Below are 25,321 nucleotides of genomic sequence, written 5' to 3'. Positions count from 1 at the left end.
GACATATTACTTTGCTGCTTCTGAGATCCCAGAATCATCACTTCGGTTTTATCTGAGTTTAGCATTAAAAAGTTATCAAACATCAATTTTTTTATGTTAGCAAGAGAGGTTCTCAAAATAGTTACAGCCGAGATGTCACCCTGTTTCAGGGATAAATATAGCTGTGCATCAACAGTGTAACTGTTTACCCTGTTTACACTAGCCACTTTTAAGACAGCGTAGGTCTTTTTTTTTGTAGTGTAAATGATTTTCGATTAGCTGTAAATTACAAATGTTTGGGGTATCACTGTACTTGTCTTACACAAATGCCTTATTACCATAGTTTGACTTTTTTTCAAACATGTTTTACCATACCTCTCTGTGCTTTACAATGCTTCCCTATGCTTTACCAGACCTCTCTGTGTTTTACAATGCTTCCTTATGCTTTACCACACCTCTCTGTGCTTTACAATGCTTCACCACACTTTCACTCTGCTTTATCACACTTTGCTGTTGTTCTACTAGTGGAAACCTTTATGAGGGAGTCTTGAGTAAGAGAGGCCCAGGACTGAATAGCAGGCAGGGGGTGTTCAGATCAGGATTGCTTCAGCCACTTCCTGTCTTCATTAACACAGCAAAATCAACAAGCATATGTTTTTTGAACAAAGGTGTGCTACTCTGTGAAAAATGTTACTATCCAGATTCCCCCTGTTAAACTTGCATGAGAGTTAAATCAGCCCTTCCTCTAGAAATTAATGTAGGCTTAAAGAAACAAAGGTTATGTAAGCATTTGACATTTTTCCACCCTGTGCTTTCATTAATGCGCTGCTATCTTGGACACAAAGGAGAAAGAAAAATAAGACTGACACCTAGTGGACAGCAACAGGAACTTCAGATTTTAAAAAACTCCCTTTTGTGGCGCAGTTTGTTATGAACTCGTTTCTTGCACTTCCTGAGCACGTGAAACGCACAACGACACAGTCTCTGTACACAGTGTTCCCCTTAAAAAAAAAAAAAAAAAACACATCAGTTTATTTTTAGCTGCGATGTCCAACTATCATCGGTTTTACACCAAACTATGACTTCTTGACTGTGTAATCCGGCACATTCTCTCACAGCTTTCCTTACTACACGCCCTTCTACACCAGAATTCAAACCCTGAGCTCCAGCTGCAGGCAAAACATTCTCCCAGTTTGACGATTTCTTTTCACCTTCGATTGCAGCTGGGTGACACAAAACACACCAAAGTAATAATAAATGGTACGCCTTCATTACATTTGGGAAAATCACAAATATGCTCCAAATATGTGTCTCAGTAACAGCAGTTATATGTTTGGAAAATTCCACTTGTTGTTAGACAGAGAAGCCCATGTATTTCAGAGATATTGACTGGCATACTTTATGCTTTGACCCAGAAGACACTGCTGGGGTGAAATGATCCATGCAAGTGCAAACAGATAGCCTAAGAATAAGGCACAGAAACGGAAAGCTTCCTTTTAACCTACAGTAATACCAAATGTTTTAAAATGAAAATGCACGTATAGCCAATGGAAATGCAAAATGGCAAATATTTAAGGATTTTTAGCTATAATTTCTTTAAGGGGCTCTAAACTGCACTGCAGTTTGAATTGCAACACCACTGGCACCCTGTTGTTTCAGACAATCAATGGCATAGCTTTGAATGCGAGAAGTACGTATTGATCAATAAATAAATCATTTTAGCAGAGATCTCATTACCTAAAAATGAGAAGACACATGTTTTCATAGAGAATGTGCTGGTTTAGCAGTTCTGCGGTTCACAGAGAACTGTGTGTTCTCAGGCACTTCCTCTGAAGATTCAGTTGCAACACTGGGCCACGTTTCTGTTCACGCTGCCTGCGGTCACCGAGACGCATATTTGGAAGATTCCACTAGTTGATACACCTGTCTGCTAGACAGAGAAGCACACGCACTTCAGAGATCAGAAGAACTGGCATTAGGTCTAAGAGTTTAAATTAAGACCAGTGTCTTTGTATAGCCATGACGCAAATCTGTGTTCTCCTGACTGACACCCCCCTGTAGTGCTTTTATCAGGTGAGCCACTCGGGGACCCCCAGAAAAGACACAATTTTGAGTTTCTTTTCCAAGCTACTTCAAGCCAATCTTCACATGACTTTGGTAAATACGATCACGTTGTGTTTGATCTATATAGAATCTTTTAGAGAGAAAGAGGAAAGCAATATTTTATTTGTCTAGTGTAACATGCATTTTTTTAATAACGAAAGGAAACTATATGAATGATATAATTAGCATGTCTTTATATATATAAAAAAATCTTTAACTAATAATCTGCTGTAATGAATTCCAAATGCATGTATTGTGTGACAGCATCTGTTTGCTGGCCCTGTTTAAACAGGTTAGTCCTGGTGTTGACGTGTCAAGAAGTCTCAGACCTAATGTAAATAAGTTCCCCATTGGCTTTCATGAGCACGTTCCCCTAAAAATGAGAAGATAGTCTTCTACTACAAGAGACATGGTCAACTGTACATATTAACCTGATATAAGTCATTTTTAAAAAGAACACAATACATTGTTAATGGCGGGGAAGGCCTGACCATTTGATGGGCTGGTTCTGGGTCCCAGAAGAGCTTTGGTATAATAATCCTGTGAAAGGGCATGGAAGCAAGGTTTGTGATGTCACTTCCCTCGGAGAACCTAGGTTATGAGAGTAACCACCGTTCTGTGAAAACAGGGAAACATCCTGCTATTAGATTACAGAAAATCCTTTGGCAATGACAACCTGAATAAAGTTTTTAACATGGGACTCATCCAAGTTGGCTCAAACATAAATTCAAAAAATGTTTTTTTAGCGAATGCCTTTCCAGTGTTTGTAGTCGACCTGAATTTGTTTGTGGATGTGCTGACTGTGTACAGTTAGTCCCCTCCTCTGAGCCAGGGAGCTTCTGGCATACCATCAACCTCCCACAACCCTGCTGCTGGGCACGTAGACAAGCAAGCTGTGACCAACACAAACTCACCGGGTCACATTGTACTGTCTGGCTTCAAAAGCTTCAACAAGCAGGTTTTCAGAAAGCATTGCTTACTTTTGGAGGAACATGTAAATGTGTGGTTGCCCTTGCCTTTGTGTGTGACAGTGAGGAACATTTGGATGACCTCAGTTCTTGCTGCAGGAGGCCTGTTGTCTGCTAGGCTAGTTAAACAGGGAAGCCCTCTGAAATGGACAGGTAATAATGACCAACTGGGGCTGTACAAAGGTCCACAGCAAACCCTTATTGACCTGTAGCATGAATAGCAAATTTTGCTCTACTTCTTTCTATAGAAAAATGATTGTTTTTTGACTAATAGTAGTGCTGGGAATTGGGTGGTGAAATCAGCAATGATGATGGGACCTTTCTCAAACACGGATGGTTAAGCTTATTTTTTCAGTGTGAATTTTCAAGGTTCTATCACATTTTTGACTTTTAGTGATAGGTATAGGACAGCTCTGTTTATGAAACTGAAAGAACAATGCAGTGAGAAACATGATAAGCCCATGATTACTCACCAAAAATGTATTCAGTCCCTGCATGACAGCTGCCAGGAAGTGGAATCCAATAGCACAGCCCCACAGAGCTGGACTTGGCTCCAGTCACCCAATTCTGTGACCTTCGGAGATCTAGGGATCCAGTAATGTGTGGCAGTGTCACACTTCAGATGATCGTAGCTAATGAAATAATTCCATACATCTTATCCGCCACGCAGATCCATTCGCTCTAGCGGTCTCTGTAACTGGGACAATGTAACACCAGCTTCTCCGACGCATGCGTGTGACTGCAGCAGACAGCTGAGGTTTGCAACAGTTTATAAAACTGTGTTCAAGACCTACTCTGGAGGCAGTCTTGAACTGGGTATTAGGTGAGAATCAGGTTAATAAAACCCGGTTCACCTGTAATCTGGACATGAAGGTGTTTGAGTTTGCAGTATCCTCTAAAATCCCATTCTGCTCTGCTGTGCTGTCCAGGCCCGAACTCCTGGGGGTGCCCTGGCTTCCTCTATAACAGGGACTATTTCGAGTGTCGCTCACAAATGCAGATTAGATAAAGGGGCATTCAGAACAGAAAATAGGAGGCACTTTTTTTACAGAGAATTATGCGAGTCTGGAACCAACTCCCCAGTAATGTTGTTGAAGCTGACACCCTGGGATCCTTCAAGAAGCTGCTTGATGAGATTCTGGGATCAATAAGCTACTAACAACCAAACGAGCAAGATGGGCCGAATGGCCTCCTCTCGTTTGTAAACTTTCTTATGTTTATACTAGGAAAGCAGTCCTGACAGAAGGATTGGAGCTAATAAAATAATTCCAAAAATCTTTACTGCCGTACATTTCCGTTCGTTATAGAGGTCTTAAAAGTGCAGTTTTGAAAGCAAACATTATCATTCTGTATAATCTGGTATCATATTTTGGGTGCCGTCCAAATCCCTATTGAAATGCATGCTGTGACACCCTCTATAATCCAGAACCTGCCCATTCTGGAATCCAGCAGGATTTGTAAATCCTGTGATTTTTTCTATTCTAAATTAATAAATAAGTATGTTGTTAATAATATATCTGACCTGCTGTATTTGTACATCTACAATAAAATAAATTACATGATGGAGAAAGTAAAATTGAAACAATCCTTGAACTACTTGTACTGTATATACTGCAATTGTTTTTTTAAAACTGTTCAAACTGTTTTTTTTTAAGGTACAGTATTAGATTTTACAGCAGCTCTGTAATCCACCGCACTGTATAATCCAACACAATTTTCCGGTCCCAAGCAATGCCAGATTAAACAGGTTTTATTGCAATAAAAAAACACTGCATGACGGCTGCCTTATGCAATCGCACAGACGACAGTACTGAGAGGTTTTGTAATTATCCTATTCTATACCATTACTCACTCTTGGGACGGTTCCTGAATTTGACAGTCCTGAATGTTGCAGTCTGAACCTGCTTGGAGAGGCAAAACAATGTCAAGCTTCTTATTAGCAGTCAAATGAGTCCCAAACCACATCGAAATCTCCTGGCCTGAATATAACAGGAGTCACTTACCATCACTTCCTAAAAGAAGCATAAGATTATAAGCATTAAAGTAACTGAAGCTTTCAAAATATTTTCTCTGCCATGCACATCCATTCATTATAGTTCTCAAATGTGCAGTTCTGAAAGAAACACATGGTTTAGCAAACATGTATTTTCATTTGAAAACATCTGGTACACCTGATAAAGTCAACTCCTCTTCTTGTCGCAATTAATGCTCAGTCTCTCTGAAGTGATATTAAAAGGGTTCGACAGTATGGCTTTGTATAAGTAGCTGCAAGTCTGTGAGACTGCAATATCTTACCCTATTGGTGAGAAATGTACAGCGTTTGCTGAATGCGGGCTTGGCACAGCACAAGCTGGGTGTAATGTAATCCTGTCTGTATAAAATGAAGTAGCTACCCTCTCCTTGGCACAACGCTTGCTTGATGTAATGTAATCCTGTCTATATAATTAAGGAGCTACCCTTTCCTGGTAACACAGAAAGCCCTACAAGTCAAACAGAAGCCATAACAAGGCTCCACAGAGTTCTTCCCTGAATAGCTGCTGCTGATGTGTTATATTAGCAGATCCATCCCAAGTGAAGCGCAGTTAACCCTGTGTTTCAAAACCGATACTGTAACCTGGTGCACTATCCCATTCATATCCCCTTAGAATAACATTACACAGAACCCAAGCAGAACATGTTACCACTGTACCATTCTACCATTGTGACTACCCTTCTGCGTGCATGGCCATTGGAATTACAACTGCTTGAAATACATTCAGTAGCAAAAATGACATGCTTTCATATTGGTTCATACAACAGAATTTATAAATGGCTGCATCAAAAAGATATCACGCATAGAAGACCAATGCATAAAACACGTCTAAATAAATAAACACACTCCACTGTACAGAAAAGTATTACTTTCCTTATATGTTAAACATTTTACATGATCATGGATCATAAATCAACATTCACTAGGAAGCGTTCACCAGAAGAAAAATATATGCCTGTGGCAGGATTGGCAGAGGGTGAGGCTCAGAGACAGTTTGAAAGTTCAAAAATAAAGTTTTTAATTCACAAAAATACAAAATAAACAGGCACAAGGGCCAAACAAAAAGGTTTCTAAACAAAACTAATAGACAATAAGCACACAAAACAAAACTTACAAAATAAGCCTTCCAGGCTGGGCGTTGCCTTCACTGGATTCAAAAAACTTACAAAAACAGCACACACAGACACACACAGACAAACACAGTTGTTGTTGCTTCTTCTCCTCTAGAACTCTCTCTCTAGCCAGGGCTTCTCCCCTGGCTTTTATGCCCTGTGGCTGGAGCCCAATTAATCAATAATTGCTGATTATTCAATTAGGGCTCCAGCCACATTCTCACATGTTTTCCTGGCAGGGAGGAATTTAACCCCCTCCCTGCCAGTCCCAACCACGTTCATAAAGACGGGGCAGTCCCCCGTCACAATGCCTTGTAAGGATTGCAGTGTACCCAGATCACTCTCCCTCCAATAAGCATGCCTCAACACACCACTCACCAGGAGGAAGCGTGATCTGGATACACTGCGATGTTAAGAAGAGAAATTCTCTTTCTCCTGGCAAGTGTTCCCAAGTAAAAAGCTGACAGAAAAAAATTCCCTAGGTTACCTTTGATGTGTGAAAAAACAAATATCGAAACAACTGGGAATATAAGAACAGGAGGCTGTGTGGTCCAGTGGTTAAAGAAAAGCGCTTGTAACCAGGAGGCCCCCTGTTCAAATCCCACCTCAGCCACTGACTCATTGTGTGACCCTGAGCAAGTCACTTAACCTCCTTGTGCTCCGTCTTTCAGGTGAGACGTAGTTGTAAGTGACTCTGCAGCTGATGCATAGTTCACACACCCTAGTCTCTGTAAGTCGCCTTGGATAAAGGCGTCTGCTAAATAAACTAATAATAATAATAATAATAACATAAGAACATAAGAAAGTTTACAAACGAGAGGAGGCCATTCAGCCCATCTTGCTCGTTTGGTTGTTAGTAGCTTATTGATCCCAGAATCTCATCAAGCAGCTTCTTGAAGGATCCCAGGGTGTCAGTTTCAACAACATTACTGTCAGCTTCAACAACATTACTGTCAGCTTTAACATTACTGAAAATGCTGAAAAAACATTGCTGCGATTTGGACAACGCCGGAAGGTAAACACTAGGAAGCGTCCTGGGACACTTTGTACTGATGTATATGAAAGTCTGGCAATGAGCCAGACCCAACTTGAGAAGTGAAACAGCAGACAACAGGAGAGACTAGCACGGTTTGGAGGGTGGAGACAACCTGCTCCCTTGCTATACAAGCCCCACCCCTGCATAGCTTTCAGCACGTACTGCAGATCGCTTCTGTGGACTGGAGAGAAAAACAAGTGTGAGTGACAGGACAGGCCCCCGAGCAGTTGCTGGGGGAAGGGAAGTCCCTTCACAGCTGTTTCTGGGTTTGTTTTTTTAATCATCCATAACTATTAAACCCTCAGTAAGCTGAACATATTCCCTTCAGAAAAAAAAGGGTTGAATAAAAAAAAAAACTGCAACTGCACCAAAAGCCTGCATCCATGTTTATACTGTGCAATTTACCAGTTTTGTTTTTGCCATTTGTCACCATGCTTTCAGTTCTTTATTTTTATTGGAGAATAAGGGAGCAATGTAGAAAAAAGTCACACCAAGCAAAGTTTTTCATACAATTACCCATTTATACAGTTGGGTTTTTACTGGAGCAATCTAGGTAAAGTACCTTGCTCAAGGGTACAGCAGCGGTGTCCCCCCTAGGGATTGAACCCACTACCCTCCGGTCAAGAGTCCAGAGCCCTAACCACTACTCCACACTGCTGCCCATTACTCACTTCTCCTTCTCTGTTGCACCTGTGAAATGATGTACCGTGCAGGTACAATGGTGTTTTGAAATTCAGCGTGTGAAGAACGCCTTCGGCACAGCACAGCGGCTGGTGTCAAGTTACCAACTATTTGACGAGGTAATAAAAACTGTGCAAGCAATCTATAGAATATCCTGCAGAACTAGTGGAATCACATGTCAGTCCTGGGTTTGTGGAAAACACACAGAGCTACAATAGATCAAACATTGCAAACCTGTCAACAGAAGACTGAAGAACATTTTTAAAAAAGCATTTACCAATAAGCATCCGAGCACCGCATTATATCTACTGTAGGAGACGCTGTGCGCTCACTCATTAGAGTTTCAACTGTGCAGGCTTGGCTTTGAATCCTGATTAAGTTTGATAGTTCACAGCCCCAGTGCACATCAGGGTAATCCGCATAGCAAAAGCCCACAAAGCATAGCACAGTTGTCACTGCTTCAGAAAGCCCAGGCCTGGGTGGCAGGCAGGGCTGTTCAAGTCAGAGCTGAGGAGTGCTTGCTTGAAGAGCTGTGAGGGGAAGGTCTGTGTCTCACCTGTGCCATTCTACCTAATTTCACCTAAATTGAAAAAAATACAAAGAAAAAGGATTTCAGTGTACAGTGATATTCTAATAAATACCACTCTGGGGAGAAAAAACAAACAATACTGGGTGCCTATGAGAGTACGCTTGGGTTTAAAGTTTTTGTACAGCAAACATGCAAGCAACAGCAATCAATGCATTGAGAACACAATACTCAAAAGCAAAATATGTAGACTCCTCCCAAAATACCACTGATAACATGCATGTGCATATCATTACACACAGTAATACAATTCAGCGTTCACCCTTTATAACGCTATAGTGGGGAGCCATAGTTACAAGACCGTGCTATTTGTGTTCCACCTTATAACAGGTATAAAAGGGCTACTGTAATGGCATTATGGAGGAAATGGGAGACACGACCCTAACATGTTATAACTGATTCCGCACTATAACGAGGCACGTTATAACGGGTGAGCACTGTATAGGCTTTGACTACTGTATTATTACAAAGCAAATGATGCCACATGGAAGAGTTTTCGTAGAGCAGTATGTGTTCCTGGGTAGCTAGCTATGTGAGAACAGGTTCCCCAAGAGAAAGAGCTTGGTGTTGTAATCGACTTGTCGCTGTCGTCAACCACACAGTGCGGGGAAGCAATCAAAGTGTAGAGCACAAATCCAAGGAGGTTATGATGAGGTTGCATAATGCACTGGTGAGACGGCACTGGGAGTACTGGGTCTAATTCAAGACACCACAGCATCCAAAGGGACATTGTGGCCCTGAAGAGAGTCCAAAGAATCTAAAAGAATTGAATCTGTTCAGTCTTGAACAAAGAAGACTACGCGGCGATCTGATTCAAACATTCAAAATCCTAAAAGTTATAGACAATGTCGACCCAGGGGACTTTTTTGACCTGAAAAAAGAAACAAGGACCGGGGGTCACAAATGGAGATTAGATAAAGGGGCATTCAGAACACAAAATAGGAGGCACTTTTTTACACAGAGAGTCGTGAGGGTGTGGAACCAACTCCCCAGTAATGTTGTTGAAGCTGATACCCTGGGATCCTTCAAGAAGCTGCTTGATGAGATTCTGGGATCAATAAGCTACTAACAACCAAACAAGCAAGATGGGCTGAATGGCCTCCTCTCGTTTGTAAACGTTCTTATGTTCTTCTTATGTTCTTACTAGGAACCAGACGAGTTTAGATAAGCCGAATGGCCTCCCCTCATTCGTACATTTTCTTACATTCTTATGTACACTCAAATGATTTTGTTCCATTTTAATGCACATTCTGTTGTTTTTCACATACTCCATTTTGTTCTAGCTCCTCATCGCAGATTCCTTGAATAAGCACACACGATTCTGCGGTCTCGCTCAGTCCTCAATAACAGTTTCACTGGCAGGCTGCCTGAGAGTTAGTTTGTGCTGAACTTGCAGCAGTTTCACTTAACGCAGTCTTGGCACGCATATTCTTTAGCAGCACTTGAATAACACACTGCTTGAAGCTCAGGATCAAATTACGCCATCAATCATTGTAGAATAATTTCGTGGAATTCTTCTTTCACATCCTGCTGCCAACCAAACATTCCAAGCAGCTGAACTACTGAACTAAACAGCTCTCTGCTCCAAGCAGCTCTGCCCTCTGTACTGAACTAAACAGCTCTCTGCTCCAAGCAGCTCTGCCCTCAGTACTGAACTAAACAGCTCTCTGCTCCAAGCAGCTCTGCCCTCTGTACTGAACTAAACAGCTCTCTGCTCCAAGCAGCTCTGCCTCATCTACTGAACTAAACAGCTCTCTGCTCCAAGCAGCTCTGCCTCATCTACTGAACTAAACAGCTCTCTGCTCCAAGCAGCTCTGCCCTCTCTACCTAACTAAACAGCTCTCTGCTCCAAGCAGCTCTGCCTCGTCTACTGAACTAAACAGCTCTCTGCTCCAAGCAGCTCTGCCCTCTCTACTGAACTAAACAGCTCTCTGCTCCAAGCAGCTCTGCCCTCTCTACTGAACTAAACAGCTCTCTGCTCCAAGCAGCTCTGCCCTCTCTACCTAACTAAACAGCTCTCTGCTCCAAGCAGCTCTGCCTCGTCTACTGAACTAAACAGCTCTCTGCTCCAAGCAGCTCTGCCCTCTCTACTGAACTAAACAGCTCTCTGCTCCAAGCAGCTCTGCCTTCTGTACTGAACTAAACAGCTCTCTGCTCCAAGCAGCTCTGCCTTCTGTACTGAACTAAACAGCTCTCTGCTCCAAGCAGCTCTGCCTCGTCTACTGAACTAAACAGCTCTCTGCTCCAAGCAGCTCTGCCTCGTCTACTGAACTAAACAGCTCTCTGCTCCAAGCAGCTCTGCCCTCTCTACCTAACTAAACAGCTCTCTGCTCCAAGCAGCTCTGCCTCGTCTACTGAACTAAACAGCTCTCTGCTCCAAGCAGCTCTGCCCTCTCTACTGAACTAAACAGCTCTCTGCTCCAAGCAGCTCTGCCTTCTGTACTGAACTAAACAGCTCTCTGCTCCAAGCAGCTCTGCCCTCTGTACTGAACTAAACAGCTCTCTGCTCCAAGCAGCTCTGCCTCATCTACTGAACTAAACAGCTCTCTGCTCCAAGCAGCTCTGCCCTCTGTACTGAACTAAACAGCTCTCTGCTCCAAGCAGCTCTGCCCTCTGTACTGAACTAAACAGCTCTCTGCTCCAAGCAGCTCTGCCCAGTCTACTGAACTAAACAGCTCTCTGCTCCAAGCAGCTCTGCCCTCTGTACTGAACTAAACAGCTCTCTGCTCCAAGCAGCTCTGCCCTCTGTACTGAACTAAACAGCTCTCTGCTCCAAGCAGCTCTGCCTCGTCTACTGAACTAAACAGCTCTCTGCTCCAAGCAGTTCTGCCACGTCTACTGAACTAAACAGCTCTCTGCTCCAAGCAGCTCTGCCCTCTGTACTGAACTAAACAGCTCTCTGCTCCAAGCAGCTCTGCCCTCTGTACTGAACTAAACAGCTCTCTGCTCCAAGCAGCTCTGCCTCGTCTACTGAACTAAACAGCTCTCTGCTCCAAGCAGCTCTGCCCTCTGTACTGAACTAAACAGCTCTCTGCTCCAAGCAGCTCTGCCTCATCTACTGAACTAAACAGCTCTCTGCTCCAAGCAGCTCTGCCCTCTGTAAAATTCATTTAACACCACACAAATGTCTCATTAAAGTTTAAAGTTTATTTACTTATATACAACAGCGTCTCAAAGAGCTTTACAAGGCAACACAAACAAAAATTACAATAAAATGTATTAAAACATGAACATCATTCAGGCACTTAAATCAGAGACCGCAGAGGTATCTCCAGGTTTCACAGAAATGTAAAGCTGTGCGTCATCAGCACAGCTGTGAAAATATACACCAACATCTCCCCCCCGTGGTAGCATGTATAAAGAACCCTGGGGAACACCACAAGTAATTGTAGATAATCCTGATGCTGAATCTCCCAAAGGAAATTAAATTCTGTCTATTAGTAAGATATGACTAAAGTATAATATATATATATATATACAAAGTATATATAAAGTCTTAGACATTTTGCACATTTTGCAATCAGGTGCTAGTTAAGTGGCCTGACAAAACCAATTTTATTACAGGAATTATATGAATTGTATTATAGGAATAGAGACAGTGGTGTGATTTTGTATCATTGCATAATTGACCCAATAACAAACCAAGCATCAGCCAGGTATTTTAAAGCTTGGGAGGAGAAATCTGACCCACCCCACCTGGACCCTAGAGTTGGTACTGGTCAGAAAAGTCATGACAAAGAGACTGCAAGTATTCACAGCAGACCAGGGGGGTCATTCAGTATCTTTTGTTTATTCTTCAAAAAAACACTCTACCTTGAAAAACAGACGGTAACTGGTAAGTCACACAATGTTATGCTTTACAAAATACTAAAAATGACACATTACTGTAAATTTTAAAACCATTTTTTAAATTCCCATTTTACATACAGCTGTTTGGTGTGTTTAATAGTAGCGAGCAGCTCCAGCAGCTCTTGGAGCACAGATGTAACAAATATTAAAATACTGTATTTACAGACAAGACCACGTAAGAACACGAATTATTACACTGCAGCCCCCTCTAATGGCGATTCATCATATTGAAAAATCCCTTTCTGTTCTTTTTTATCTTAGTTTCCAAACATTTACAATGAAGACACTTCTGATAAGCAAGTACACAGGTAGCACAGATAAAACAAAAATGAAAACGGTGTATATTCTTTAAATATACACTGTATAGGTGCAGTGTCCTGTGGTTTGTTGCAACACAGGTGCAGCGTGCACAGTGATTTCCACCTGTGCTGTGATTCTGGGCAGTTTTCAGGATGCTTCAACACATCAAAACTCCAGAACAGCAGTTTTGGGCAGAAGCAGAAGGAAATGGTCAAGCTCTTTTTACACGGTCTACAGACTAAAAGCCCAGCAGGGGTATAATGTTTTACGGTGTATCGATGAATCGCGATGCTTTCTTTACGTGATATATCGTATTCGAGGTATGCATCGTTTGCATTGTGATACAAGACCAAAAGCACAGCACAGCTCATTGGAGATCACCGAGCGGGTCTTGAGTGAAAAATAAGTGTGTTTCATAGCTGGCATGGTTGGTCTCTCTATCTCATTCTTTTAACAAAATGATCCATCATTAAATGACCATTTGATCTTGTGATGCATCACACAAGGAGCCAATCAGGACCACCACATGTATCGGGATGCATATCGTATCGCAGCCTGCATATCGTGGCACGCATCGTACCGTTACACCCCTAAAACCCTGTATAAAGAAACACAGAGCACAGATGAACCGGATTTGTTAAGCCTGACGGGGTCCCGTTGTCATGTGACATTACCTCACACAGCAAAACCAGCAACGTTTAGTATTGAAAATTAGGAACTGAAAAAATGCATTTGTATTCTGCAAGCAATTAGATACTGTTAGGAGCCACTGTTAAAAGACTGAGGTATTTGTGTTCCACTTAACAAGTGCTCGTGGAATGGCATTATAGGGCATATAGGAGGCGTGCCCACAGTGAACCCAGGTGCTGCAGTGTGTGTGGAGTAGTGGTTAGGGCTCTGGACTCTTGACTGGAGGGTCATGGGTTCAATCCCAGGTGGTGGACACTGCTGCTGTACCCTTGAGCAAGGTACTTTACCTAGATTGCTCCAGTAAAAACCCAACTGTATAAATGGGTAATTGTATGTAAAAATAATGTGATATCTTGTATTAATTGTAAGTCGCCCTGGATAAGGGCGTCTGCCAAGAAATAAATAATAATTGATGGCTCTGTATCACAAACATCATGCCAAAGCTCCAGCACATGCATTGGAGGGGTATCCTGTGGACCCCATGGCATTTTCAAACAAGAGCAATGGGTGCTGCTGTTCGGTGTGCTACCCCACATGTGATTTTATTTTTGGAATCCCCCAATTATTTTACCCCTGAAGGTTTGTTTATGCTCCCTCAGCTCCAATTGCTAATTGTCTCTTTACACCCAGGAGCTTGAGAGTGGATGTCAGTGATCTACCAGTTCTGGAGGACACAGCCCTGCGGGTGTCGCTTGAGAGGCAGCACCAATACAACCGGACAGTATGAGTCAGCTGTGCCTCTACCAGGAGAGCCCTCAGGCACACAAACACCAGGACTGACGGCCTTGAAAGAAACATTGCATTGCAAACAGAATGTGGCCTCAATTAGGATGAGGTTCTGTGGAAGGCAACACAACCTCATTGAAGGAAAGCGTCCACTTCATACCTAGTTACAATATTATTATTATTATTATTTATTTCTTGGCAGACGCCCTTATCCAGGGCGACTTACAGTCGTAAACAAAAATACATTTCAAGAATCACAGTACGAGTATTAATACAATTAAGAGCAAGATAAAATACAATGACTTCGGTTTAGCAAGTACAAGTATATGACAAAATACGATTCAATAACGGAGCAGATAACAGTGACAGTGACAATACCTAGTTACAATATCTAGTTAAAATACCTAGTTATAATACCTAGTTACAATATCTAGTTACAATATCCAGTTAACATTTTTAGAACTGTAGAAAAAGCATGACAAAGACAGAACACCCTTCAGAGTTTACAAGAAATGCATTGAATTGCCTTTGCTGTGTTCAAACATATTGTCGGAATCATCTCCCGAATTTATTTAACTATGATGTGCGAATAAAAAAATAATATCAAAACTATCAGGAATATGCTGAGATACGGAACACATTACATACGAGGCACTGGAACATACCTCACTTTCCAACATCGTGCAGCTGCCATCAGTCTGCAAAAACCAGGCTGTCCTCAGAGTTCTTTGGTCCATAACACCCCTGTGTCCTTGGAGCTCTGCTGTGGACATGTGCAGCGCCGCAAAGCAGGGGTAACGTTTGTGCTTTCGATCTGCAGAGCAGCAGCACTCCTGCAGGGATGGGGCCTCAGTAAATGGCCTCATCCATGTTATCATCACTGTCTCCTCCAAACTCCTCCCCGTTATCGAAGTAGGACATGATGTAATCAGTCTCCTGGAGACAAAGAAAGAGATTAACCTATCCGACGTCTCCAAAGGCCTCTTTGCTTGGTTACCTTATTATTTAAATATTAGCACTGTTGAGAGATTTGTTTAAGGTAATAGTGAGGATAGATTTGAAGATCTGACGTTAGCACCACACAAAATCGGCAGATCTGTTATTGGAATATCAATATCATAAATTAATAGCATCCACAATCTTGACTGTGATTTAAATGTAAAACATGCTAAGGTGTGTTTAGTATTTACCATACCCTGGCCTAGCAAAGAATGCTAAACCTGTGCTGGTTTTGATGATGGGTGTTAGGGCATGCGTTTCTGCAGTATACAGTGCTGAGAGTTTCAGGGGAGCTGGGAAGCATGTAGAAAAAATGATTGATTTAGCCCTATAGATTATTTTCTGGACCTATATGCACTCAATTTCCTATCTTAGAACAGGTGTCTATGTGTGTATAACACATATGTTTCCAGCACTGTATTTGATTACTGCACTCTTTACAGTAGCCTGCTTGTTTCCTCCAGCTGTACATTATTGAAAAAATATGATTTTATTCTAAGAGTTTAAAAAAAAGAAGTCTTTCATATACTAGGCTGCCGCTATCGCACAGCCTGTGCTGACTCGCAGAATCGATGCCTGAGAGACGACAGGCAATTCAGAGTAACCCTTGTGAACGGCGCTGTTCAATTCAGAGTAACCTTTGATATACTGGTGGAAAACCACAGGAATAACAAACCTTTGAAAAAAGAAAAGTGGTTTTAAAAGAGAAAGCCTGTATAAACAGGGCTTCTCCCCGGGCTGAGCGGCAGAAGTTATTCCCCTGGGCCCTCACCTCCTCAAACTCCTCCTCGTCGTATTCCTCCTCGTTCTCCTGCTCTTCTTCCTCCTGTTTCTTCTTCTTCTCCTCCTCCTCTTCCTCTGAGCTTACCTCCTCCTCCTTCTTCTCTAGTGTCTGAGTCCAACCAAGAAAAGAAAGGAATAAAGACAGCAAAAGAGAGATACGTGTTAAGAGGACAATTGGCATCTCAGAGCATTGAATTTAATGGAAAGGTGCACGTCCGCCTTGGAGCAGGGAGTTTCAACATCTGATGAGTTAATAATACTGACATTAGCATCATTAACCCATCAGCCGCTAAGGCAACGTTTCTCAAATGCGTCCGCCAGCTTGATTTTCCTCTCAATCACCCTTAATCAGCGTCACTATCCAGCCTTCATTCAGTGCAGTTCATGCTGCTTGAGTCCGATTCCTCATACTGCTTCTGTTTCTGTTAGCTGCTATTGGCCAGCACTGACATCAGTATAATCACTGCACGTTGATTGGCCGAGCTTTCATTCTGATCAGATTTCATTTTGGCATGCCTCACAAATCTCCCGTTTTGTGTCATTGCTCATTGGTTGATCAATTACTTAGTAGTGCCACATGAAAACAGCAGTATGGAGTGATATTAATTTCTTTACTGCAGAGAAACTATCTGAATTTTCGAACAAACATTGCTGCACATGAATTCGAAAGCAAAAATCTACGTCTGTGTCCACCGTGATAGATATTAAAAATACGGATCACAACGCGTTTAGCCTTGCACCTTGCTATGCGCAACAGTTTCTAAAATGGCAAGTGATGTGTGGGATTAAAATAAAAAACAGGATCAACGACGTGCTGCTTCAGATTTGGCAAGCGAATCAGAATCGGGGGATACAGATGAAGGTACGTCACTTGAAAATGCTTCACGCTTTCCAAACATTGGCCCAACTTTCAAGGTAAATGTTACGTATCACAATCAACGTTTTGTTTTGCTGTGAACCTGAATGTCTGTCATGAGGACAGTAATAAACGAAAACCCTTTTTTTCCCCCTTGGTACAAAGCCCCCTTTTCCACTTGCAGTTTTAACTTAGGTAAGTAGACCTCAGTAATGCTGCTATAACTTTATGAAAATGTGTTTTTTTTGTCACTTTGTTTATTGAGAAGAAACTACAATGACAGGGATTTAAAAAAAAAAAAAAAAACACGTGATGTCTACTTTTGTACTGTTTCAGCCTGAAATTCATCTCCGTCCTGAATTTCAGCAGCAAATTCCACGGATTGGAATATAAACAAAGACACATTCAAAACTAGTCCCGGTAAGCAAGTTATCCACTCATGTTATCCCAATCAAGTAGGCTAACAAAAACAGACCCACTCTTGTGGTATAAATATTAACCCTTTGCGGTCCATTGTCGGACCTGGTCTGACATTGCAATTATTCCTATCCGGTCCATTGTCGGACCCTGTCCGACATCATCAAAAAGACGCAAAAAACGGGTCTCTAGTAGTTTTTTCTCCGGAAAAAGCCGAGAAAACCATTCAATGGCCGAGTGGGAGCGACAGGAGCCGAGACAAGCCGAAAAAAAATATATATATATTTTTTGCAGAGCTTTTTTGAGATGTTATAGTAATAAAATAATGACTTGGATCGCATTATTGAGGAGTTTGGTGATAAAATGAGTGATCAGGAGATGATTGATCGGTATGTACGACTATTATTATTATTATTATTTATTTCTTAGCATATGTGAAAGCGATAGCGAACGAAAGGGTGGGGCGGGGCTGGAGATGCCTAGTGAGTGCTTTGTTGATATGCAAGGCCTTTTAAACCTGTTTGACTGTGGAAAAAAATACTTTTAAACAGCGCGTCTAAAATTAACTGTGCGTGTGAAAATAAATTGGACCTGACGCGCACTTAATAAATGGACTGCAACGGGTTAAGGTACATTTGTCTGCTGGACTTGTATTAACGGTATCCTATTGTTTCCAGCTTTCTGCAAAGAAGCAGAAGGGATCTCACCTCCAATTTGCGGATGATCTCCTCCTTGTCTACACGAGTCTGCTGCTTGCGTTTGGGGACACCTACAAGAGCCTCTGCGAACACAGGAGGAATCAGTTAGCACACCTACTAAGAGCCTCTGCAAACACAGGAGGAATCAGTTAGCACACCTACTAAGAGCCTCTGCAAACACAGGAGGAATCAGTTAGCACACCTACTAAGAGCCTCTGCAAACACAGGAGGAATCAGTTAGCACACCTACTAAGAGCCTCTGCAAACACAGGAGGAATCAGTTAACACATCTACTAAGAGCCTCTGCAAACACAGGAGGAATCAGTTAACACACCTACTAAGAGCCTCTGCAAACACAGGAGGAATCAGTTAGCACACCTACTAAGAGCCTCTGCAAACACAGGAGGAATCAGTTAGCACACCTACTAAGAGCCTCTGCAAACACAGGAGGAATCAGTTAACACATCTACTAAGAGCCTCTGCAAACACAGGAGGAATCAGTTAGGAAAGGCTACTTCTATGGCAATATATTTTCAGTTCTTTCTCAATTTAATGTGTGACAAATTGATTTATCATTACAAAACTCCACTATGAAAAATACTGTTTTAACAATAATTCTACAGTGAACCCTCTCTATTAAGGAAAGTTGAGGGAACAAAATATAGAGCTTTATTAATGGGCTGGCCTGCCTACTGAAAGGACATTTCAGCACAGAGAATCCGCCATGGGCCCGATTACTGTGATGGGCTCTCAGGGCCCGAGTGAATAATTGATTTGGCTGGAGGCTTCGTCCGTGGGTGCGCAAAGACTACCTGTGTGAGGCCGGCTGGAAAAACATGAACAGTTACATACACCCCGGTGCTGCAGCTAGGAAATGGCTATGAGCCACCTCCCCCAAAAAAACGAGGCCGCCAAACCATGAATGGAAAAATAATAATGATTAACGCACCCCACAGTGGTGCATGCCACCTACCCCCCAAAATACTGGAGTGCACTGGATGCGCCCTATAGCCTGGAGATCGCAGGTTCGAATCCAGGCTATGTCACTGCCGACCGTGATCGGGGGTTCCTAGGGGGCGGCGCACAATTGGCCGAGCGCCGCCCGGGGAGGGAGGGCTTAGGTCGGCAGGGTGAATTTGATTCCATTCAATTAAAGAGCAAGCTCTGTAATCGAGGGGCAAGAACGTGTCTTATGCTGATGTCAGTATTATTAACGAGGGGAAGCTCCATTACATACCCTCAATACTTACTCTCCTTCAGCGGCTTTCTCACCCGAATTCTCATCTCCCTGGGCAGCCTTCTCCAATCTGAAACAATGAAAATCAAATCTTTCATTTAAACAGGTAGGACCAACAGAGAACAGATTCAATCTATAGGTCAATCAATCAATCAATCAATCAATCAATTCCTTTATTTACCAGAGGCTCCAACTGCAGGAAAGGTAACATATAATTAACAGCTAAAGAAATATAGTCAATGCTGTTTAACAACATAATGCAAAACTACAAGAATTCAATCCGATACAAAACCCTGAAACAAGTAAAAGCCTATTCAGTATAGAGTTTGCAATTATAAGATGAAAAATGTTAGCAGAAACTAATGTTGCAAGAAAAGGTGTTCAGGGTTCTCCCCAGGAATTCTGTACAGCCGGGTGACAGAGCGTTATAGCGGGAGCACTTTTAATGCAAAAATAAAACTGCCTTACCTTAAATATATAATAAGACAAAGAATTATAATAATAATAATGAATGATAATCCACCCTAATTCATACCCAGGCTGCACTGCTCCATTTACCCTCTGATCCGTTGCGATCCTTTTTGTATTTCTGCACATCATACCACCCAATTCCTTGCTCTAAAAAAAGCCATTTCTATTTTTTTTCCCCCACATAACATCATACCTACTATCACAATGTTCCTTTTGTTTTTCTACGCACTGGCCCCTCTTGCAGTTCTTCCAATTCGCTTTCTACAAGTTGCTCTTCGTTGACTATAATCAGGCTGCTCTTTTTCATTTTCTACATTTTCTTTTTCATCATCCATTTCGGTTTCGGTAATTTCCACATTCACTGTCACTATTTTTGCTTAGAAAATAATCGTTTATTTTTTCTTGCAGTCATTTGAACGTCTCAGCTTAAAAAACGGAAAACCCCGCCCGCCTCTTCAACTCTGATTGGTTGAATGTAGTGTCAAGACGTAACACAGCTGTCATGTGGTTCCAAGTTTTTTTTTTTTCAGCCAGCGCGTGCAGGTGATCTAGTCTGCTGGCAGTGCGATGAATCCTTATTGTTAAAGGCGGCCCACCCAGATGAAACGGTCTGGGGACAACCCTGCAGTTGTTGTTATGCTTTGTCCTTGTATTTGTGAAAGAAACTGAACAGTACAGGAGTATCATCAAATTGTCTAATAATAACAGAAACGCTGTAAAAACTGTGTACCCCTGGCTCTTAACAGACTCGTGTGTCAAACTTTTGTACTATTGAGTAGTGGGTTCTGTTCCAGATTCTATGTATAACAACATTGCCTACTTCCTAATAAAGTGACCACACTTGCTTTACAAACGAAATTATTAAAACGTACCTGGATTCCATTCAATGGTATTGTCGGTCGGTTCTGAACTCTGGTATTTGTCGGAATAACGTTCCACATCTGTGAAAAAAAAAAAAAAACATGGAAATCCTAAATGGATAAACATTTAACTGCAAACACATGGTTTTAAAAGTATTACACTTTCATTTATAGTATTATCTTGATGCGCTGTAACTGAATGCTGTATGTGAAAATGAATTTGAAACACATGCAAAAGTAGACAGCTGGCTCCTTCTTCATTACACAAAAGGTTTAAAGTGTAATCTGTTAGATTTACAGCCTCAATTATCACAAAGATTAAAGAGGGATTCAAGTGAAGTGCTGGCGCTAATAAGAGGCAAGAAAATGGGTTTCTAAACCTTGGCTAGCATTCCTTTGAATGTTTCTGCCCCAGGCCTGTCTTTATATTGTATTGATGAAATACCTTTCTTTGGGGCTGCAGGTTTGACAAAGTAGGGCAGGCTCCTCATGGCCCCACGGAGCTCTTGCTTCAGTGCCAGCATGTACTCCGCCTCCTCTCCTGGCTGCAGCGGCACTGGCTTGTACTCCATGGGCTGCAGAGGACACAGGACAGTGATTAATACTCTCTGCACATCAAACCCTACTGATCAAAAGCTGCAGTGTTCCACGATCAAGACTGTTACAGTAAAAATACAAGGCGTCCCATATCAGACATCACAGGGATAACTGCTAACGTGGGCTGTCTCTCTGTTTCTTTCAGGTGTGAAATTACTTCAAAATGATCTCAATGTGTTCCTCTTTGTTTGATGTGTGGTGTGCAAACTACCTTCCCATCAAAAACGTACTCAGCTTCCATTTATGCCCTCTTGTTCTCCTCTCTCTCTCTCTGCTCACTCTATCACTCCATCACCTTGCATGACACTTGGTGTGGATGAACCCTCACTCCATTAATATGGAAGTACCCACAAACAGAACAAAAACGAGTCACTTACTGGGAACAGTGGGGTGGGTTGGAGGGTGGGTGGAGGAAGGACATCTCCCTTCCCAATCCCTACAGCCTCCATGTTAAAGGTCACCTGACCCCTGCCTCTGCCTCTTCCTCTCCCAGCCATTGCTCCGCTAGGGGAGTGCCAACATAACAGAGATCTGCAAAAGGAATTGACAGCTTGAGAAGTCCAACTTTTTGTGCAAGGTTAGAGTCTGAAAAGTCACTAAAGGTGAAATCGCCAACCCATTTTCTAATGGAAGATATAATCATTGACAATAACCAATGCATTCAGGACACTTTCAAAAGCAAGAAATACACGTGTACTCTTTAAAAACGCTCTAAATACAAGTAAAACATGCATGTGCATAATATAATACTATGCTGGGCATTGAGAGTGTAAGGAGGCGCCTACAGTGCACCAGGGCATCTAACTGAGCAATGATTGTAGCTTGTAAAATAAAAGCCATGGCGAGCAATATAAATTGCAGCTCTAAAAGTTGCCTTTAAACCAGTAAACTTCTCTATTTTATTACACTTTGAACGGCATTCCTGTAGACTGTAGCCTCACACCTCACGTATTCTATATGTCACGGGCACAGGCCTGTTTTTAGTTGTAAAGAAAGCTTTGGAGAAGAGTCTACACGTGTTTTGCTTCATGCCTTTGAATAATAAGGTATTGTCAATGCATCAATAACTGATTATTGTCGATTATTACCTATTCTATTGGGAAATTGGTGGATGTGTGCTCCTCCAGAATGTGGACTGGCATCCTTCTGCAGTGTGCTTTGATTAGAAGGAGTTTGTGTGTGTGTGAGTTAAACAGCTTGACATTTAAATTAGCCATGTGCTGAGTGCTGTACCACACTTGTAAAGAACTAAGTGGCTGGTTTTCCTATTACAGTACTGGTATTTTATTAGTGGAGAAAAAAGTGTAATAGCTACTGTTTACAAAGGTATTGTGTTGTGTAAATACTTTTTTTAAATGTACTGTACAGTGCTTTGTGATACTTTTGTGGATTAAGGGGGTGATTTTATTTATGTATTTATTTATATAGCGCTTTTAATACAAAAGTATCACAAAGCACTGTACGGTACATTAAAAAAAAGCATTTACATTTACACAACACAATACCTTTGTATAATAGGAGGAGTGTAAAAACGTGTAATACATTCAGCAGCTCCTAGTTAATCAAGCTATATCCCACTGTGATAAACTACGCCCACCTTTATCAGAGCATTTTAAAGCACCAGGGAATCCCCCTGAATTGCACCAACAGCCTGTCTCTCTGGTAATGCTGCAGTAACCATGGGTACACGGCTGGTGTATTACAGGAAGGTTCCCCACTGTGTAAAATGAAATCTGTTTCTTATCCTGGAAAGAAATGCGTTGGTTTATTGCAGTGCTTCCCAACCCTGATGCAGGGGGACTCACAGTGTCTGCTGGTTTTCATTCCAGCTGAGCTCTAAATTACTTAATTAGACTTAATTGAACTGATGATTTGCTTAATTAGACCCTTTTAATTGTTTTCAGTTCAAGTTACTTATAAAATGTTATTGCTAACTTGAAAAACGCAACTGTACTGTAGACTACAAAAGATGTAAATCGAAAAAAAAATATATATATATATATATCCCTAAGGACGCTGTGTGGTCCAGTGGTTAAAGAAAGGGGCTTGTAACCAGGAGGTCCCCAGTTCAAATCCCACCTCACCCACTGACTCACTGTGTGACCCTGAGCAAGTCACTTCACCTCCTTGTGCTCCGTCTTTCAGGTGAGACGTAGTTGTAAGTGACTCTGCAGCTGATGCATAGTTCACACACCCTAGTCTCTGTAAGTCGCCTTGGATAAAGGCGTCTGCTAAATAAACTAATAAATAAAAAATGCTTCATTTCTCAGTACATCCACACAAAGACAATCAGGGCCAGTAGTTTACTTCATTTTATATACTTTATTTCATAAGAGTGTATAAAGGATGTTTTTGAAGTTGTGGAGGGATGGCCGAAAGGATTCGACAGCAATTCTGCACATTTTCAATGTTCTAACAGTATCATTTTAAATTGTATTATGATAAAACTGCCTAACTAAATTAGAAATCAAATACATTATTCCAAAATACTGAGATGAAACTGATGCTTTTTGTTTCAAAACGTTTGTAGAATACTTCAAAATGTCACTGTTTCACATGCATATTTTCGGAACACATAAGGATACATTTGGACTGAAAGCAACCACTTTACAGAAGACAAACGGCTGGTTTCACAGACCCTGGTCAGCCCAAATCGTGGATACTTTACCTAAAATAACACTAGGTGGCCAAGATTAGTGATACTCGCTGTCTGTGAAACCAGCCCTACACATTCCTTGCCCAACTATTACTCCCGTTCATTTGAGAGTATGAAACTCATCATATTAACTCTCCACTGCTACATTAATTTAGAAGTAAAACTGTAGTGGTCTGCGTTGTTTTAGTAACAAAGAAACGTTCAGGTTTTTGTGTTCATATTTTGTTTACCTTTTCTCCGTATCACCACGTGGCACCACTGTGTCGGTGTTCTGTTGTTATTCATCCTGCCTGAAACAAAAGTTCTACCGCAATCTGTTCCGGGTTCAACAGGCTGAGAAAAACTGTTTCTAATTCGTTTCTAATTCTGAGTAATATTAACCAAGGGAAGTAATATTTGCATGAATTATTATACTGCATCAGTCATTTAACTACAGTACTTTGTGAAGCTATGCAGTGTGAAGCGGAACCATTTACAAAACAGTGACATCAGCAGAAAATCTGTTTGGTAGAATAGTTTTTTATTATTATTACTGTAAGACCTTTCGGAGACTTCGTATGGGTTTAGAAAATCGAGACCAGATACTGTCTTCAACACGATGACTTTCAATACATTTCAATACAGCACACACTGCAAGACTCGCTGTCCTTCCAAAGGCGGAACTGCGCTACTGTTAAAACATTTCCTCCAGGAAACTCTGACTGTGCTCCCTCCACTCCGCTACAATATAATACAGTAGCTATATTATCGTTAAGGCTGTATTTTTTTCATGTGAAAACACTGGCTACTCCACTACCTACACTTTCCAAACTAGCCCCTTAACTACTCAGGGGACTCAAAATGTAACCCATATCAACTGCCCCTGAGCAGCCCCTAACCTCTATAACGGTCCCCTTCCTGTTATCCGAATTTTTCCTTAAAATGTCCAAACGAATGAGCAGTTATGATCAGCATACTCATGAAAAAAAAAGGGTTTCCATTAGAATCCATTTTAATGAAAAAGCTGTCGAACGTGCTGACTGCAACATAAGGAAAAGGAGCCTGAGGCTGTGGTTGCTATGCTACAAGTGACACATTCCCTGTCAGTAGACAGCCCTGCCTTGCGTTTACATGGAGCTCATACTCCAAACCGGAGCATGCTGGCCAGTGTTTTGGGTGCTTGCTTTTCATGCAAATATACTGTTCCCATTGATTTTATGTGCATTAAGGTACCTTGATAAGGTCAAGCATATTTTGGAAAGTCGAATAACAGCTAAATATGTGCGAAATGAACTGTTTCTGTTGCACTTGTTTTTTTTGAAGCACATCAATTTATCAAATCAAATATTTTAATGCAAACATTGACGGTATTAATTTCTTAATTACTTTTACTAGGAATACACCCTATACACTGTGTTCCTTCATGCATATTCCAGTGGCGGGTCTGAATGCAGACGTGCAATGCCAGACTTCACATGCAAGTTCAAATTGACAGTATTTAGATGTGATTACTCTCAGTTGATTAATTTGGACCACCCAGGGGAGCCTGGTTCATTTAGCGGAGTTGACTAATGTTTTAGTGTCAGACTAGATATCTACTAAACTAATCTTAATCCTTTACTAGGTGAAGCTGCATCTACTGTGGGGGAAGCTGAGCCTTGCTTGCCTTGTTGCAAACCCAGCAATAGGCAAACATTGAAAAAATG

General features: G+C 41.6%; 1 protein-coding gene across 2 annotated transcripts; it reads right to left on the bottom strand.

Moving 5' to 3' along the window:
• Positions 1–4,311: 4,311 nt before the first annotated feature.
• On the bottom strand, positions 4,312–24,065 carry LOC131696615 (DNA-directed RNA polymerase III subunit RPC7-like). Of its 2 annotated transcripts, XR_009310233.1 has the most exons (9): positions 23,867–24,065; positions 21,358–21,511; positions 20,829–20,958; positions 20,396–20,464; positions 19,066–19,122; positions 17,825–17,898; positions 15,834–15,953; positions 14,728–14,998; positions 4,312–8,491 (listed from the first exon to the last, which is right to left on the bottom strand). XR_009310233.1 is itself a non-coding variant. In XM_059007502.1 (8 exons), exons 2-8 carry the CDS (start codon positions 21,475–21,477, stop codon positions 14,912–14,914), a joined length of 657 nt encoding a protein of 218 aa, XP_058863485.1. In that variant the 5' UTR covers positions 21,478–21,511; positions 23,867–24,065; the 3' UTR covers positions 12,268–14,911. The 2 variants fall into 2 exon arrangements, 1 of the variants encoding a protein (XP_058863485.1); XM_059007502.1 differs by lacking the exon at positions 4,312–8,491 and having other exon boundaries at positions 12,268–14,998.
• Between the last annotated feature and the right edge of the window lie 1,256 nt (positions 24,066–25,321).

The sequence above is a fragment of the Acipenser ruthenus genome, chromosome 35, assembly GCF_902713425.1.
Source record: "Acipenser ruthenus chromosome 35, fAciRut3.2 maternal haplotype, whole genome shotgun sequence".
Taxonomy (NCBI): Eukaryota; Metazoa; Chordata; class Actinopteri; order Acipenseriformes; family Acipenseridae; genus Acipenser; species Acipenser ruthenus.
The sequence above is the reverse complement of the archived record's forward strand: the minus strand, read 5'-3'. Positions and strand labels throughout refer to the sequence as shown.